At 66.1% G+C, this 17707-nt stretch overlaps 2 protein-coding genes across 4 annotated transcripts; one reads left to right on the top strand and one right to left on the bottom strand.

Moving 5' to 3' along the window:
* Positions 1–375: 375 nt before the first annotated feature.
* LOC137863892 (phosphatidylinositol 3,4,5-trisphosphate 5-phosphatase 2-like) lies at positions 376–9972 on the bottom strand. 2 transcript variants are annotated; one of them, XM_068697479.1, is made up of 27 exons: positions 9763–9971; positions 9345–9629; positions 8525–8588; positions 7731–7869; positions 7504–7648; positions 7188–7328; positions 6263–6350; positions 5927–6013; positions 5657–5761; positions 5464–5578; positions 5288–5394; positions 4936–5038; positions 4478–4674; positions 4282–4399; positions 4105–4201; positions 3835–3973; positions 3661–3760; positions 3352–3440; positions 3189–3270; positions 3003–3092; positions 2802–2918; positions 2622–2710; positions 2357–2444; positions 2097–2252; positions 1424–2004; positions 1096–1301; positions 376–988 (listed from the first exon to the last, which is right to left on the bottom strand). In XM_068697479.1, the coding sequence occupies exons 2-27, from the start codon at positions 9479–9481 to the stop codon at positions 964–966; spliced, it is 3405 nt and encodes a 1134-aa protein (XP_068553580.1). In that variant the 5' UTR covers positions 9482–9629; positions 9763–9971; the 3' UTR covers positions 376–963. The 2 variants fall into 2 exon arrangements, with proteins under 2 accessions (XP_068553580.1, XP_068553579.1); XM_068697478.1 differs by having other exon boundaries at positions 4282–4674; positions 9763–9972.
* A 155-nt stretch (positions 9973–10127) lies between these two features.
* Positions 10128–17660, top strand: ARR3 (arrestin 3). Of its 2 annotated transcripts, XM_068697481.1 has the most exons (18): positions 10128–11826; positions 12678–12722; positions 12877–12907; positions 13108–13168; positions 13432–13476; positions 13693–13892; positions 13978–14037; positions 14232–14299; positions 14587–14722; positions 14844–14928; positions 15044–15116; positions 15610–15747; positions 15970–16053; positions 16240–16263; positions 16370–16422; positions 16688–16697; positions 17336–17338; positions 17425–17660. In XM_068697481.1, exons 2-18 carry the CDS (start codon positions 12706–12708, stop codon positions 17522–17524), a joined length of 1188 nt encoding a protein of 395 aa, XP_068553582.1. In that variant the 5' UTR covers positions 10128–11826; positions 12678–12705; the 3' UTR covers positions 17525–17660. The 2 variants fall into 2 exon arrangements, with proteins under 2 accessions (XP_068553582.1, XP_068553581.1); XM_068697480.1 differs by lacking the exons at positions 17336–17338; positions 17425–17660 and having other exon boundaries at positions 16370–17291.
* The last annotated feature ends 47 nt before the right edge of the window (positions 17661–17707 follow it).

The following is a 17707-nucleotide window of genomic DNA, read 5'->3' as shown; positions in this document are numbered from 1 at the left end:
ACAGTCCCTCACCCCTGGGGACCACGGCCTCCATCCCTTGGGGACCGCAGCAGCCCCCAGCCCCACAGGCTGCCCCATCCAGCCCCAGCCGTGGGGGTCCCAGCAGCGCCCTTGCCCCCTGGGGTGCTGACCCTGCCCGGCACCCCAGACCTGCAGGGCTCTCCTGGGGACAAAGGTGGCCACTGCCACCTTGAGGCCAGCCTGGGCATAGTGTCCCCAAACCTGGGGCCATCTCTGGGCACGGTGTCCCCAAAACTGGGCCCATCCCAGCACCCCAGCAGTGGGAGGGCAGCACCCAGCCGGGTGCCGGCGCTCCCCGTGCTTTGTGGGGGCAGCGCGTGCCCCTGGCTGCGCACAGCGACGCGCACCCCAAAGTCCTCCGAACCCTGAGACTTTATTGCAGGTGGGAGCAGCAAGGTGCAGCTCGTACAGAAACCACAACGCAGCCCCGGGAGCAGCCGCTGGAGGAGAAATCCTCAGGGATCCCCAGCCAGGCTGAGCGGCGGGACGAGGGAGCGGCCGATGCGCCCAAGGCACGAGGGTGCCCAAAGCCTCCAGGTCCAAAGCATCCAGCGGTCCCCACCTCCTGAGCGGCCTCCGTTAGCCCTGTGTCCCGTGTCCCCTCGCTGGGGGGCTCAGCAGGGTCCTTCCATTGCTTTGGGGAGGTTTTGGGAGGCCGGAGACGCGCGGTGACAGCCGGAGAGCATCCATCCCCATGGCCACAGGCACTTCCCGAGGCTGTCCCGAGGCACACCAGGCAGGTCGGGCACACGGCCAGGAGGTCCAGTCCTGGGTGCTGGCCACAGAACCCCTGTGGGATGTTCCCAGTCCCACACCTCTGGGTCTATGCTCTTGGCTCGAGGCGGGCTCCCCGAGGGGCTCCCAAGCACCTCGCCACGGGGGGCGTTGCGCTGGGCAGGGCTGAGCCCCCCGGCTTCCAGCAGGTCCCGCTTGGTGCCGTCCCTACACACGTGGCCAGAGGGATCCCCTGCCGGGAAGCCACTGAGCAGGAGCGGGGACCCCCCAGGCCTCCACGAGGACCTGGGGACACGGTGGGTGCACCCTCGGTCCCCTGCGCCCTGCCCTGAGGCTCACCTCTCGTCCCCCCCAGGGCGCGGGGCCCTGCCAGGGACCCTGGGGGCAGCGGTGCCGGGCTGCTCCGAGCCCCCCGCTGCCAGCTCCGGGGCCGGGGGGTACCTGAAGAATTCGGGGCCGTCCCAGCTATGCACACACAGCCCCTCCTCGCCCTGCTGCACGCTGAGGTGGCCCAGCCCCATGCTGCGGGACCTGTCACAGGGCCACTGGGGGGAAAAAGAGAACAGGGAAAGGCTTCAACATCACCACGGCAGGACCAAAAGTGCCCACCTGCACCCATGGGTGGCCCGCTAGCCAAAAGTACACCCCCCCCTCCCCGTGGAGGTACCTCTCCAGGGTGGCCGTGCTGGCGAGCATCCGTGGGGCGCCCCGGCAGCCCCGGGGAGCGCCGGGGGGGTGGCTCCAGGGCGCTGTGGGTCTGGCGCAGCTGCACCTTGTGGCTGTGCCCCGCACGCTCGGGGGCGAGCCGCTCCAGCTGGCTCAGGCACGAGGCCATGTGCAGCGCCGTCAGCGAGCAGTCGCCCATCGCTGGCACATCCCTCTCCAGGATGGCTGATTTGGGGCGTTTCTGCCTGCCCGCGCCCGGGGGGCTGAGCAGGAACCCGCGGGGAGAGGGCACCCGTGCCCTGAGGGGGCTGCGGGGCCGTTGCCCCCACGTGGGGCTCTCCGCCGGCACCCCACAGGCGGTGGGGAGCCCCTCGAAGATGAAGTAGGCTGGGTTGGTGTAGCTGCTGGCCTCCGGGAGGCTGTGGGGCCGGCTCCTGCGAGGTGCTGCGGGGCAGGGCTCGGCACGGCCTGGGGATGGGGTGCGTGGCAAGGCAGAGCCGGGGGGGTACCTGAGAGGTGGCTTGGGGCACGGCGGGGTGTCCGCTGCCGGAGCTTCGTCCTCCTCCTCAAAGCTGATCCACTCTGCAGGGCACAAAAATGTCACCTGGCCCCCGGGGGGTGCCGGAGGGACGGGCACTGCGTGGCAGGAGCAGGGTGGCACGGGGCCGCCTTACCGTAGAGCCTCTCGCGGGTGCTGTGCCTCTCCTTGGGGACCCGCACCTTCATCCAGCCCCGCATGGAGCCCGTCTCCTCGCCCCGGTGGAAGAGGAAGGTCTCGAACTGCTGCGCCGTGCTGCCAATCATCGACCTCATGGCGATGCAGCACTCGCCTGCGCGCACAGCCCGCGTTAACGGGGTGGCTCCGGGGACCAGCGAGCCCCCCACCCCCAGGGCACAGCAGCTCCCTGCCCGTGCCCCCACCCCATGCACGCACCGTAGGACTCGCAGCTCTCCACGCCCTTGATGCTGAGCAGCAGGTGCTGGTCCCCCAGGTACTCCAGGTCGGACAGGATGGGGTTCAGCTGCACGGGGAGAGAGGGGAGCTGCTGTGGGGCAGGGCGCACGGCTGGGCTCTGTCCTCGGGGACGGTGACAGCCCCCCGTGCCCCTCGGGGTTCATCCCAGGGCATGGTGAGGTGAGAGGGATGGGGACGAGGAGGCAGGAGGATGCTCGAGGACCCTGCAGGGTGCGGGGCGTACCACGGGCAGCTGCTTGGCCGACCAGCCCATCCTGAGGAAGCCGGGCACGTCGCAGCTCTGGGAGTTGTTCTCCCCGCTCCGCTGAGCCTCTGCGGGGACAGAGCCGGGGAAAGGGGGGCACAGCTCCAGCCCCGTGCCGGCGTGCCCACCCCAGGGACCCTCCCCGTGGTGCCACCTCACCCTCCAGGCAGTAGGAGTGGAACTCGATGTAGCACTTGCTGCGGCTGGCGGTTTTCACGATCACCTCGATGCTCTCCCACTCGATGCAGGCCAGGGGCTCGGGGCTGCTGCCGGGGGCTGCGGGAGGTGCAGGGGGGCTCAGCGGGTGCGGGGTGGGTCCCCAGATCCCCGTGGGGACAGACCCCGTCCCCTCGTCCTCACCGCTCTTGGGCACGAACTGTGACGTGACGCCCACCTCAAAGGTGGCAAAGACGGGCGAGTGGTCGCTGGTGACGATGTCGTCGGTGCAGCCTGGAGAGGGACAGGGACACTTGGGGACTGTCCCTGAGCCCCGGGCAGCTCGGGCAGCACCAGGCTCAGCCCCAGCCCCGTCCCCGTCCCGCTCACCGTAGGAGTTGCAGACCAGGTGGGTCTCGGGGTGCGACTTCCAGAGGATGCGGTCGCACCACGAGGGGACGTTGATCCTCACCTAGGAGGAGAGGAGCAGCCCGCTCGGGTCCCCTCCCCGGCTCGGGCTGCTTTCCCCCGGGGTGCTGCTTTGGGAACTCACCCCCGTGGTCTTGAACTTCTGCCAGATGTAGCTGTCCCGGGAGCCCCGCTCGTACCGGTAGGTGGGGGGGAAGGAGATGTCACCCTCTCCTGGGGATGGAGACACAGAGGGGACATGGGGACAGCACCTCCAGCTGTCCCCAAAGCTGCGTGCTCCCGTGGGGACGCTGCCCTGGGGGGTTCATGGTGCACACCGACATCCCCCAGGTTTTTGGCATCTCGCACAGAGCTGTGCAGGCACCGCCACGTGCCGGAGGGGGCACCAGGACAGCGGGTCCCTGGGTGCCACCAGCGTGCCCCCTGCACTCACGGAACTGCAGGAACACCTTGTTCTTCTCCCGCTCCAGGGTGAGCTGGTCGACGGCCAGCAGGACGCCAAACTCCTTCTTGGTGACGTGGCTCAGGATGTCCTGGGCGGGCGGAGGGCAAAGCGGTGAGCGGCGGCCCCTGGGGGCAGCCGGGAGGGTCCCGGGGGGGCACCCACCTGCACGTCCATGTCCAGGCGGTAGTTGAGGTCCCCGAACCAGAAGAGGTGGGTGAAGCGCAGCGTGAGGTCGAAGGCGCTGAGCCGCTTGTCGCCCAGCGCCAGGGAGCGCAGGATGTCGCTGTAGTTCTGGTTCCTCCTGTGCCGCACCGGGGGGGACGGCAGCCGCACATCAACCCCCCAAAAAAACACCCCGGAGCACCCCGTCCCTGCCAGCTGGGGACAAGGACAGCGGGGCACCCCAAAATGCCACCCCGAGCCCCCCGTCACCTGTGGGTCTTCTCACTGCCGGAGGCCAGGTGGCAGTTGACGAAGCCGAAGGAGGTCCCGTTGAAGAGGAAGGAGACGCCCACGGCCCCCTTGTTCCCTGCGGGGACACCGAGCTCATGGGGGGGGCCAGGAGCCCCATGGGGCAGCCCCCCCGGCTCCGTGGGGTCCCCTCCGTACCCAGCGTGTTGGCGATCCCCGTTTTGACGCTGGAGGTGTGGACGTGGCTGATGCGCCGCTCGTGCTCGGGCTTCACCAGCACCACCATCTTGATGCTCCACAGGCACTGCAGGGCGACCTGTGGGGCACACGGGGGGTGAGCTGCCCGCCCCACAGCGGGATTGGGGCTGGGGGGGTCCCAGCGGGTGCCCGTTACCACGCGGTAGTCGATGGCCATCAGTGTCTTGAGGGAGGCGCGCAGGAACTCGACCCACTCGCGGTCGCCCAGGGAGTTCTCCTGGGTGCCGATGACGTAGATGTCGTGGGGGATGCAGGCGGTGGTCTCGTCCTGCGTGCGCCCCAAGCCCCGCGAGGTCAGCCAGGAGGCGAGGGAGCGCGGCGGCGGGGCGCTGCCTGGGGGACGGGGCCAGCGGGTGACTTTCCTCCAGCCCCTCGCCACCCCCGGGCCCTGCCCCGTGCGTCTCCGGGACCCCCTGGGGTCAGGACACATCACGCTTGGTCCATCCATGAACATCTCAGACCTGTGCTGGGGTGTGAAGCCCTCCAGGCATCCACGCCTCCATCAGCAACAGCGCAAACCCCAAAATGGCCCGGCTGGGGGCTGGGGGCTTCTCCGTCCCCCTCCCCACACCAAGGACCAGCTCGGCCCCTTACCCATGTTCCACGTCCCGACGTAGACCGAGATGAGGTCGGGCTCGTCCAGGTTGGAGTGCTGGATCTTCATCAGCTGCAGCAGCTGGCAGAAGGCTTCTCGCTTCTGTGGGTGAGATGGGGGGCACATGGGGGGGCTCAGGGCCCTGGGGCTGGACCCAGGTGTAGGGGAACAAAGCACCCTAAAAGGCGGCTGCGTCAGGGGGACGGCACCCCCAGGTGCCAGAGACGGCTCACGCGAGTGGCCTGGACCTTGAGAGTGCCTGCTCACTGCGTGGCTAAATAACGGGTCCGTGTTCCCAAAACTGCCTCTCCGAGGAGAAAAAGGGGGGAAAAAGGGGCTGGTGGTGCTCACCCGCGCGCTGGGGAAGACGAAGTCCTTGCTCAGGCTGCGCTGCGGGTCGCGGTCGTACACCAGCCTCACCTTGCTCTGCACGCTCTGGTATTTGATCAGCTGCAGGACTGAACGCTGGCCGTCAGGAGGGGATCCCCCAGTGCGGGGAGCGCGCCCCCCGGCCCCCGACCCCATACTTTTATCCTGCGGGATGATCTCCTCCGGCGCCCCGCTGCCCTTCTTGGTGACGGTCACCGTGCCCAGCTCCACGTCCACCCTCAGGGCTGCCCGCTGCGACTTGCCCACCTTCACCTGCGGCACCAGGAGGGGGTCCCGAGGCGGCCCCCACCCAGGAGCGATGCTGGTTTTGGGACCACCCCGTGCCCTCACCTCGAAGCACTGCACGGCCAGGGGCTTGGTGGCCGGCGGAGGGGCCGCCAGGCTGGGCAGCGCCAGGTTGTGCCGCGACACCGTGTCCTGCAGGGACCTCAGCACCTGGCAGCGGGAGGAGAGGGAGCTGGGGACGGGATGGGGGCGGCTGAGGTGCCCCCAGTTTGGGGGAATGGTGGGACTGGGAGCGCAGAGCAGGGGATTGTAGCCTCGGGAAGAGGCCGTGAGGTCTGGCTGTGCCCAGCTCCCCACCCGGCAGGGAGCAGGCACCTTCTTCTCCAGCGATGAGAGGAGGTGGTTGACGGCAGAGATCTTGTTGAGGAGCAGCTCCAGGTCGGGATCGCTGGCCAGAAAGCCCTGGGGAGAAGGAGGGGCGCTCGCTGGGCTCCGTGCTCCCCCCTGCTGGCTCCGGGTGCACAACGAGGCGGGCAGGGACAGGCTCCCCCCATCCTGAACCAGGAGTGGGGACACATCCCTGCCTGTCCCAGCAGGGAGCCACCCCATGTCCCCACCAGGCACACGCAGCACCCCTGGGTGCTCACGGGCACTAAAACCACCCCAAAAACCTTCCCCGTGCCCAGGCGGGATGAGCCCCCGGGGTCTCACCTGCTCCCTGGCCGGGCTGCGAGGGGACGCAGGGGGGTCGAACACCCTGGCCAGGGTCTCCAGCCCCGCCAACGTGAAGTCGATCTCACTGCAGAGAGGTGGGGGGGGGAGTGAGAGATGGAGTGGGAACGGTGCCCCGCCGGGAATGGGGATGGGATGGGATGGGATGGGGATGGGGATGGGATGGGATGGGATGGGATGGGGATGGGGATGGGGATGGGGATGGGGATGGGATGGGATGGGGATGGGGATGGGGATGGGGATGGGGATGGGATGGGATGGGGATGGGGATGGGATGGGATGGGGATGGGATGGGGATGGGGATGGGGATGGGATGGGATGGGATGGGATGGGGATGGGATGGGGATGGGGATGGGGATGGGATGGGATGGGGATGGGGATGGGATGGGATGGGATGGGATGGGGATGGGGATGGGGATGGGGATGGGGATGGGGATGGGATGGGATGGGATGGGATGGGATGGGATGGGATGGGATGGGATGGGATGGGATGGGATGGGGATGGGGATGGGGATGGGGATGGGGATGGGATGGGATGGGGATGGGGATGGGGATGGGGATGGGGATGGGATGGGATGGGGATGGGGATGGAATGGGGATGGGGATGGGGATGGGGATGGGGATGGGATGGGGATGGGGATGGGGATGGGGATGGAATGGGGATGGGGATGGGGATGGGGATGGGATGGGATGGGGATGGGATGGGGATGGGGATGGGGATGGGGATGGGGATGGGGATGGGGATGGGGATGGGATGGGATGGGGATGGGATGGGATGGGGATGGGATGGGGATGGGGATGGGATGGGATGGGATGGGGATGGGGATGGGGATGGGGATGGGGATGGGATGGGGATGAGGCGAGTGTCCCCGCAGTGCCCGTGTCCTGTCCCCGTGCCACTCGCCTGTGCAGCGCCCTGCAGGCGGTGACGAGGGCGGTGCTGAGGTGGCGCAGCTGCAGGTGGCCGTTGCGCAGCGCCTCCAGGTCCAGCTGCAGGTGCTGGCTCAGGTACTCGGCCATGAAGCCCATGAAGTCGCTGGCCGGGCTGTGGGGCAGGCAGTGGCTGGGAGCAGCGGTGCCCGGAGCTCGGGGCAGCGCCATCCCCGGGCACCTCGCTCAGCTTTTACGAAATCCCTACTTTTTTGGGAACCACCAGCACCCCCTGCTCCTCTCCCCGTGCCCCGTGCCCACCCCTCGGGAGGGAAGGGTCCCGATGTTACCTGCTGTGCACCTGCTCCTGCAGCCTCAGCTGCAGCTGCTGCGAGATGTGGGGCCGGGCATGGGGAGCGCCGAGCCCCGTGCTCCCCCCGTGCCCCCCGGCGGGGACCGCGCTGCCCGCAGGGTTCCCTCTGCCGTCCTCCCCGTCTGCGGGCACAGCACCCCCAGCTCAGCACGGGCACCCCTGGCAGCCCCCAGCCCCAATCCCGCAGCCCCCGGCCCCGCTGACCCGAGTCCTCATCGGCCGCGTCCCGGTGCCGGTGCACGGGGTAGAGCAGGGGGGTCACCAGCCCGTTGTTGGGCTGCTGGTAGGCGCCGATCAGGTCGGGGAGCGTGCGGAAACACTTGGCCTGGATGCCCTGGATGGTCTGGGGGAGGCAGAGGGGATGCTGGCATGGGATGTGCCCCCCATCCATGGGGTCTGAGGGATGGGGGCACCCCCAGGCAGGTTGCTGTGCCAGATGGGGTCTGTCCCCCAAAATGTGCCCGTGCCGAGCGGTGGGTGCCAGCTGGATGCCAACCTTGCAGGGCAGCAGGACAAGGAGGGGGAGGAGATGAGGATATCCCCTTGGGAAGCAGAGCGGGGCTTTTTTAGGGCCACAGGAAGGGTGGTGGCAAAGTTGGGAACCCAGAGAAAACACGAAGGGACACCAAGGGGGAACAACGGGGCCAGGCCAGCAGCGAGCGGGGCTGCAGGGCTGCTGTGACCGGGACGGTGAGAGCGACAGGAAAGGGGAAAATATTTTGCAAAGCTGCCCCAGGTGCAGCAGCAGCAGCAGGCTGCGAGGCTGCGAGGCTGCCGGGGCAGCACCGTTCCCAGCCGGGCTGCAGAAGGGCTCGGTGCAGAGCTCGCACATCCTGTGCTGCCGCTGCAGCCAGCTCGTGCAAAGAGCAAACCGCACCGCTCGCCCTGCAGAAGCAGCTGGAGGTGGCAGCAAAATTTCCCCCCCCCCCCCCCCCAAAAGCCTTCCACACCCTCCCCACCTGCTTCCTGAGGGTGCCCGGCGAGCCCCCGCCACCCACCTGGACCGAGAGCAGCCCCTCGTCGTCGGGGAGGATGCGGTAGGTGTGGACGTGCCGCTGGAACCTGGGGGAGAGCCCAGCGTCTGCACCGTGCCCCCTCGGCAGGATTTGGAGCTGAGCTCCTGGTTCTGGCCATAAAATCCTCGCCCTGCCCACCACCCCAACCCCCCCAGCGTGCCCTGCACCCCCGCATCCATCCCCAGCACCATGTGGTTGCAATTTGGACCTCGCGCCCGGCCAGGAAAAGCCACGGGGAGCTGGGGGGCAGCCGTCCAAACCCACAGAGGCACCGCCCCGTGCCACAGCAGCCCAGATCTCCTGGCCCCACTGATGCGTCCCCGGGCTGCAGGAGGGTCCTGGAGGACCAGCAGCGGTGTTTTGGGGCTCGGGGTGCCGAAATCCTGGCATGGGAGAAGTTAAGAGCAGGGGCTGGACGGAGAGGGGATGTCTGTGTGCGCCCAGGGAGGGCACCCTAAGGTGGGCAGCCCCAAAGGGCTCGGGGTGCTGCCCCCCATCCCCTGGGGGGGCTGGGTTTGGGCTGGGAGCTCCTGGTGTGGGTTTCTGCCAGGATTTTCCCTTGATCCAAGCTGGGCATCACCCCGATATCCCGGTGTCAGAGAGCTGAGCGAAGCAGAACCAGCACCCGCACCCCGCGCACATCCCTCCGGCTGTGGGATAATTCCCACCCCCACCCCAAAACCCTGCCCTGAGGGCCCCACAGCACCCCCAGCCCCACCAAACCCCATGGGGACGGGGCCAGCTCCTTCCCCAACGAGCCCCCAGAAGGATGCGGAGAGCAGAGCACAGGGGGGGCACTCACAGGAGGCAAAGGGCGTACGCCCCCGCCACGGACTCGCTGTCCCGCACCAGGAAGCAGCCGTCCCTGCCCGCCTTGGCCAGCAGGTCCTCGGCCACCACCCGGCTGATGTCCCGGTGGTACCAGCTGGCCGCTGCCATCCCCCGGGGCGCCAGGAGGCTGCCGCTGCTCCCCGGTGGTCCCAGCCCCACATCAGCCCCGCAGCCGGGCGGCGAGGGGGCAGCAGGAGCAGGGAGGCTGCGGGGGGATGCTGGGGGTCCGGGGGGTCCTCATGCCGGGGGCTCCAGCCTGCAGGGCGCAGCGGGGCAGAGAGGCGAGCGTCAGGGACCCCCGGCAGGGTCACCCCGTGCCGCCACCCCAACCCCGGGGCCACCACCCCGTAGGCCGTGCGGGCGCCCCGAACATCACCAGCGGCACTCACCCCTCCCTCGTGGCTCCTGCGGCTCCCGGAGGGCGCTGGGGGCAGCGAGCGGAGTTTTTTGGGGTGCAGCCCCGAGCCCCCTCCCGCTGTGCCCGCCGTGCTCCTGCCCCACGGGGCAGCGGCAGGGCGCAGGGCACGCAGCACCCTCTCCCCGGTGGCCCCGGTGCCCCCGCTCAGCACCACGGCGCCCGCCCGCGCTCTTCCTCCTTCTCTGCGCTCTGCTCTCCCCGCCGGCCTCCTCGCTCCTCCTCCCTCTCCAGCCCCGCTGCCAAGGGGAAGCCGGCGGCCATGCGGGGCCCAGCGCCCCGAGCACGGCGGGGAGAGGCTGGGGGGGCTCCGCCGCCGCCCCACTCCCCGTTTTCTCCGAGCTCCCTTCTCTCGGCTGTGCGCCAGGAGAGGGGCTCAGGGGGTGCCCCCCAAAATGTGGGGGCGCCGCAGCCCCCGTGGGGCCAGCTCCAGCCACTTTGGGCATCGGGTGCCCGAGGGAGCCTGGGCATCCCAAAATGGGGTCAGGGGGATTGGAAATGGGGTGTGGGGGCTCGGGGAGGGCTCGGGGGCTGCTGGGGCTCACGGAGAGGCTTTGCTCCTGCCACAGACACTGAGCGGGTCCTGCATGTGCTGGGCAGCTCTGCCCCGGGCTGCGCTGGTGATTAGCACTGCAGTGTTAATTACAGACGAGCTGCAGCCACCATCTGCCGCAGGGACCCACCTACATTGCTCCCCATTTTTTCTCTTTGCACAGCCCAGGGCGGTTTGCAAGGTCCCCTTGCAGCAAGGAGCCCCCGGCACGGGGCCGCTCCACCACCACCGTGCGCCCAAACCTCTCCGAGGCTTCCCCTTGTGCCGGCATCCCCCGGGCTCACGGAGGAACCTGTGGCCAGCGCCACCGAGAAGTTGTGCAGCCCGGTTAATTCTGGGCTGGAGGCTGTGGGCTGCTGGTGCCTGCATCCCTCGCCACGTCCTGAGCAGGGCAGGGTGGTGGCACAGCCCCCGTCCCCCCGCTGCCCCTGGCTGTTACTTAACAGCACGGCAATAATTCCCCGCCTGGCTTTGGGGGCAGGTGGGATTAGCGCCGTCCACGGCCCCTAATCCAGATCAGGGGAGGAAGACCCGGAGCTCTCAGGGGCTTTCAGGAATCGGCGCCACCGCAGCGTGGCACGGGGCCCCGGAGGGCAGGTTGGGACAAGGCATGGAACCTTTTTGTGATCAGGGAACGGGAGAAAGGCATCACCGGGGTCAGGCAGAGGGCTGGCTCCCCTCCTCGTGGTGCCCCGGCCAGCGGGGTGAGCACGGGGATGGACGTGGCCAGCCGGGACCCCGAGCACCGTGCTGGAGGAGGGTGCCCGGGACCTTTGCCACCGGGAAGGTCGCAGTTCACGTGTCCCCTGCCCTTGGCAGAAATAGCACCCCCTAATCTGCGAGCTAAGCAGCTCTCCTGCGTGCAATTAACAGGGATCACCAGTCCCAGCCCCGCTCAGCACGTGCCGGCACCTAAAGCCGGGCTGGGTGCGGGAGCGTGGCATCTCCTAAACCAGCTGGTCTCACCCACTGGCATTTTTTGGGGTCCCCCCAGCAGGGTTTAGGAGTTAGGGAGCCCCCAGAGCTGGAGGTGCCATCCCCGTGGGCACGTTGGCCATGGGGCGAATCGACCAGGCAGCCCCCTCCCTCCCCTCCGCCACCGAACCCGGGGCTGCCCCGGCTCCACGTGGGCTGGGAGCGGTGCTGGGGTGATGCCGGGGGGAGCGGGCACCCCTGCCCTCCCCCTGCCCTCCCCCTGCCCGCCTCAATCAGCATCACCCTGCCCCTAAGCCCCGCCAAGCCCCGTAAGCTGCTTTCTCGGGGCTCCAGCCACCGCCGTATTGATGGCCCCACTCTTACTCACGGAGCGTCTCCCCGGTTAATCAATTAATAGGATTCCAGCCCCAAAATACCTCTCCCCCACACACACACGACTCATCTCCAGCCAGGCAGGAGCCGGGGGAGGGCTGGGGCAGGTATAAGAGGCTGCAAGACGGGGAGCAGCCGGGGAGAAGGAGGAGAGGAGGAGAGCAGCACCCAGCCCAGGTGAGTGCTGCCTGCACGGCCCCGGCTGCTTTGTGGGGTGCTGTGGGGTGCTGTGGGGCAGGGACGTGGGTGCCGGACTCAGGGCTGGAAGGAGGGAGGCTTAGGGCCAAAAAATCTGCCCAGATGGCTTTCAGCATGGGCAGGGGCATCCGTAGCGGTGCAGGAGAGCTGAGCCAAGCCAGGAGGAGCCCCAATCCCCCCTCCGTGAGGCTCGGCACACGCAGAGGAGGCTCCGGCTCCCCTCTCCCCTGCCTTTCACCCCCCTTTCCCCAAATCCTGGGCCCCACAGCACCGCTCTGCTCCCAGGCCCTTCGCACCTCCTCGTGCTGCTGCCCCAGGGACCCCGCAGAGCTTCACAACCCCACAGCCCCCAGGGGATCACAGCCCCTGTGTTTGGGATTAATCCCTTGTTTTCCCATGGGGACAGGGATCAGCATCTGCCCCGCTCCCTCCCCACGGGTTCCTTTTTCTCTCTCCAGCTTACGTAAAGGAGCGCCTCTGCCCACACGGCCCCGGGGCGTCAAATCCTTAAGCCCCGCTAATGTCCAAGCAGCCTAAAGTTTAAGAAGCTGAGCTCATCCCTTCTAATCTCCCCGCAAATCAGCGAGATATTTGCCGTTTAATTCTGGACGCTGGGCTTGAGCAAGCAAAGGCTGGGAGCAGGGGGATGGATGCGCCGGGCTCGGGGCTCGTGGGGCAGCCAAAAGGCTCTCACCTGCGTCTTCCTCGCCCTCCTGCGAGCAACGGGACCAATTGAGCACTTTCCTCTTGTTAAGTCGTGGCAGCAAATTTCCTGGCCCCGTTGCTCCCCCTCCTCACCTCCTCCACTTTCCCCCTTTTTCTCCCCGCAGGTCCGAGCCGTGCGGCACCCGACTTAAAATGGCAGATGGAGCAAAGTGAGTGTCTGTAGGGGCTCTGATGTCCCCGCTGCGGCTCCTGGGGATGCTCCTCTCGCCCCAGGGGGGTGTGGAGCTGCCCCCAGGCTCTCCGTGGCCGTCCCAACCTCTCCGTGGCCGTCCCAACCTCTCCGTGTGTGTGTTTTCCCCGCAGGGTGTTCAAGAAGACGAGCCCCAACGGGAAGGTGAGGACCTACAGGACCTACAGGGCTGCCCCCAGTGTGGGTGGGGGGACACAATCTGGGTTTTCCTTCCCTTGGAAACCTCCCGATTTCTCTCTACCTGTCCTGGTGCCACCCCACTGGGCTCACTTTGGGGGCTTGGCAATTCGGGGCAGTGGGATGGCAGTCACTAACCCGTTCCCTCTCGCCACGCGCTCCCCTAGCTCTCCATCTACCTGGGGAAGAGGGACTTCGTGGACCACGTGGAGTCCGTGGACTCTGTGGGTGAGTGGGGTCCCCGCATGCTCAAAATCCCAGCGTTTTCCTACAAATTCCTGAAAAGAAATACCTTTAAAGATAAAAGCCCTTTGCAAACAAGCCCTGCTGGGGGGGATGCTCAAGGGAGTGCCACCGTCCCCACAACAGGCAGCTCCCTCCCAGCCGATGAGCAGACAATTTTGCCCTGAAAAAGCACAATATTATGACAAGGATCTTCTCTCCCGCTGCCGTGCCGAGCTCTCTGCCCTTTCCTTTTTGCTTATTTGCAGATGGCGTCTGCCTGATCGACCCGGAGTACCTGAAGGACAGAAAAGGTACTAAGGGGCAGGGACAAAAGCTCTGAAGTTGCCTGTGCCTTGAAGAAAGAGATGCGATGGATCTCGTTAGCTCTGTGCTTGGGGCCAGATCTTTAACACGGTCACATTGCTGTAGATAACAGGCTTTTAATGCCAACGAGATATAAACACAGCTCCTCTTTCCTCCCTCCTTTCTCAACCCTTGCCTTCCTGGCACCCCCGCGGCGGCCCCAGTTTATGTGACGCTGACTTGCGCCTTCCGCTACGGCCGGGACGACCTCGATGTTATCGGGCTGACCTTCAGGAAGGACCTCTACGTCCTGACCACGCAGATCTTCCCGCCGGTGCCCGACCAGGTGCCCAAAACCCTCACCCCTCTGCAGGAGAAGCTGATGAAGAAGCTCGGCGAGAACGCGTACCCCTTCACCTTCGAGGTAGGGGCTGCTCCTCCCCATCGCCACGGCTCCGGGGCTCACCTTGGGGCACGTCCTTTATCTGCTCCTTCCCTCTCCTGCCCAGGTTGCCACCAACTTGCCCTGCTCGGTCACCCTCCAGCCGGGACCTGACGATGTGGGGAAGGTCAGATGCTGTCCCCAACCCGTGTCCCCGAGTCGTGGGGAGGTGGCCGTGAGGTGGGGTGAGGGTTGGAGGGAAGGGGCAGGGGGATTTGGGGCTGGGATCTCCCGGGATGCGATGGAGGAAGGAGGGGAACAAGCCCGAACCTCGGGCAGCTCGGAGCCCCCCCTGCTTTGTAACCCAATGTGTGCCCCCAGGCCTGCGGCGTGGACTTCGAGGTGAAAGGGTTTTGTGCTGAAAACCTGGAGGAGAAGATCCACAAGAGGTATTTGCGGGGGAACCCTTTACTTCCCCATGGCCTAAAACTGAACAACCAGACCGTTTTGGGGTGGCCAGCTCAGGGCCGGGCCAAGGCTGTGCCGTGGCACACTTGGACTGGGCACTTTGCCCGTAGGATGGGTGCTGGTCCCATGCCTGCGCCCTCCCCGCCCTAAAAGCAGGCTGTAGGTTGCATGGTGTGACTAGAGGAACTGGGATGCCCCCAAAAACAAGCCCCGTGTCTGTCCCCCTGTGCGTGGGGGTGCCCAGCAGCGACGGTTTCTCGCCCCGCAGGAACTCGGTGCGCCTGATCATCCGCAAGATCCAGTTTGCACCCATGAAAACGGGCCCCGCGCCCAAAGCGGAGACCACCCGGCAGTTCATGATGTCTGACAAGCCCCTACACCTCGAGGCCTCCCTGGACAGGGAGGTCAGCACAGGGGCCGTCCCCTGCCCTGTGCCACCACGAGCACCCCCAGAAATGGGGACCGGGACGTCTCTGTCCCCATTCCTGTTGGCTGGCCACGTCACCGGGTCTCTTCTGACTGCAGATCTACTACCACGGAGACCCCATCAACGTGACTGTCAACATCAACAACACCACCAACAAGATTGTGAAGAAAATTAAGATTTCAGGTGAGAGCGAGCGCGAGGGGCACGTCCTGGTGCCCGCTGTGCTGGTGTCGGGGATGGGGAACGCGCGCCCGGTCCCTGCCGCCGCCCCAACGCTGCTCCCTCTCGTCTGCCTCAGTGGATCAGATCACAGACGTGGTTCTCTACTCGCTGGATAAATACACGAAGACCGTGTGCATGGAGGAGATCAAGTGAGCAAAAAGGATCCGGCACGCAGCGTGGCACGGGGGAGAAGAGGGAGGAAGCGGATGAGGAGTGGGTGGTGACGATGGTGTTAAAGCGGGCAGCAAAAAAAATAAATCAGTGTTAGAAGAGCAGATGCTGAGGAAGCAGAGGAGAGGGAAGGCTGTGGACGTCGAGCCCCCCAGCACAAGCTCGGGGATGTCCCCGGGGGAAGCTGCACAGCTGTCCCCAGGCTGCTTCCTCTCCCCATTTTGCATCTTGAGGCCAGCTGCAGTCAGGCAAGGCCCCTGGGCCCCTGAAAAAGAGGAGGGACAGAGCAAAAGTGGGGGGGTAAAAAAAAAAAAAGAAGTGGTTGTAGAAAGGAACAAAAGGAGGAAATGAGCCCAGCCAGCTGCGGCGGGGAGGATGGGGCAGGAAGGGGGCCCTGCCCTGCCCCGGCGTGGCGCTGAGCACCCAGCAGGGTGCTGCTGGCCCTGAGCTCTCCTCTCCTGCCCCTTCCAGTGAGAACGTGGCGGCCAACTCCACCTTCTCCAAAACCTACTCCGTCACCCCCACGCTCTCGGCTAACCGCGAGAAGCGAGGCCTGGCTCTGGATGGAAAGCTCAAGCACGAGGACACCAACCTGGCCTCCACCACCATGTAAGAGCCGGGCTTGTGCCGGGAGAAATCCCCGCTCAGGGAGCTGAAGTGGCCTCCAGAAGTTTTGTTTTCGGCCGTCCCTCCCCTCTCTTTGGCTGCCACATTGTGCTGTCCCTCCCCACTAACCCCAGCGCACCCCACACCAGTTGGGGCATGGAGGCAGCCCCGGGAGCTGTCACAGGGCTGGGAGGGATGGTGGCATCTTCCTGCTCTCTCTCCTAGCCTGAGGCCCGGCATGGACAAGGAGGTGCTGGGGATCCTGGTGTCCTACAAAGTGAAGGTCAACCTGGTGGTGTCCCGAGGAGGGTGAGGCTCAGGGACATCCCCTGCTCCCCGTGGCTGTGGGGGCAGCTGAGTCCCCGTGGTCCCCTCCAGCCCCATTACCACTGCCCTTCATCCATGCTAAAGCATCTTTTAGCTGATCTCAAAGCAAACCCTAACATCTCCCCTCCTTTCCTTGGCTGCTTTCTGTCCCTTCTCTCTGTGGCGCAGCATCCTGGGGGATCTCACTTCCAGGTAAGCAGGGAGGTGCTTGTGGGGCCAAGCACCAGCACGGTGTGGTGCTCGGGGCCCGTGCTGAGTGTGGTGCTGGGGGCATTGACTAAAAAAAGTCAATTTCCAGCGACGTTGGCGTTGAGCTGCCCGTCATCCTGATGCACCCGAAGCCTGCGGACGGTAAGTGGCACCTGGGACACAGCGAGAGCACTCAGGAGGAAAAGGCAGATCCCGTTCAGATGGGAGCTGGTAGCAGCGGTGGCACGGGGCAGCCCCAAATGTTAGGCGAGGTGCTCCACAGAATGAGCCCCCCGTCCGAGTGTCTGTCTAGAAAAGCACCCAAGCATTAAGGGATGTCTCCTGAGGGCCACTGCTGCGTGAACCTGAATGTTTTTGTCTCTTTCCACCCCTGCCTCGCTGTGCTGTGCGCTCACACGGACTGCAGACAAGCCAAGGTAAGGGGGGGGACACGAACCTTGTGCAGCCACCACTGAGCAGTGTGGGACTGCGGAGGTGTGCTGGGACAAAACACCCAAATTTGTGCCCTTGTCACAGTGTGCTTGGATAAAACACCCAAATTTGTGCCTTTGTCACCATGTGCTTGGATAAAACACCCAAATTTGTGGCTGTGTCACAGTGTGCTTGGATAAAACACCCAAACCTGTGGCTGTGTCACAGTGTGCTTGGATAAAACACCCAAACCTGTGGCGGTGTCACAGTGTGCTTGGATAAAACACCCAAACCTCTGGCGGTGTCACAGAGGGGTGACACCCAGCAGTGTGACACCCGCTGTGGCAGCATGGGCGTGAGGAGCGGGGTCACGAGCCCGTTCTTCCAGCCCCAAGCCCAGCGTTGCCTCCCGAATTTGTGGGGTGTGGTTTTGTGTGCGTGTGTTTAACACTGTGACGGGATCTGGGAGCCAGGATTTGGGGTCTGGCACCCGGGGCGGCTTTCTGGGGTCACCCCCTGGCTTCACCTTCCCCGTGGAGCAGCCCCGTTGCCCCAGCCCCATTTTTGACTCTTTTCGCTCTTTCTTCCTTCCTTCGCTTCTTTCTTTTCCCCGTCGCCGCCCGGCCCCGCTGCGCGCTGACAGGAGGTAACGGAGCCCCGCCGCCCTTTCCCCTTAACCCCCATCCCCGGGGGGCCGGGCATGGCGGGGCTAAGCGCTGCCGTGCCTTGCAGCGAGGAGGACATCGTCATCGAGGAGTTCGCCCGGCAGCGCCTCAAGGGCGAGCGGGACGACGACGAGGACAAGGAGGAGGCGGAAAAAGAGGAGAGCTGAGCGCCCGCCGCCATCTTGTGACCCCCCCCCCCAGCCGCCATCTTGGGACCCCCCCCCCCCGCCATGGCGGCCCCCTCCCCGCTGTGGCCACGCCCCCGCCGCCATCTTGGCCCCTCCCGCCCCCCACCGTGGCCACGCCCCCTACCGCTCTGACCACGCCCCCCTCTCCGCCGTGCCCGCCCC

The sequence above is a fragment of the Anas acuta genome, chromosome 13 (genome assembly GCF_963932015.1).
Source record: "Anas acuta chromosome 13, bAnaAcu1.1, whole genome shotgun sequence".
NCBI lineage: Eukaryota > Metazoa > Chordata > Aves > Anseriformes > Anatidae > Anas > Anas acuta.
Note: the sequence above shows the minus strand (reverse complement) of the source record. Positions and strands in the feature narration are given on the sequence as shown.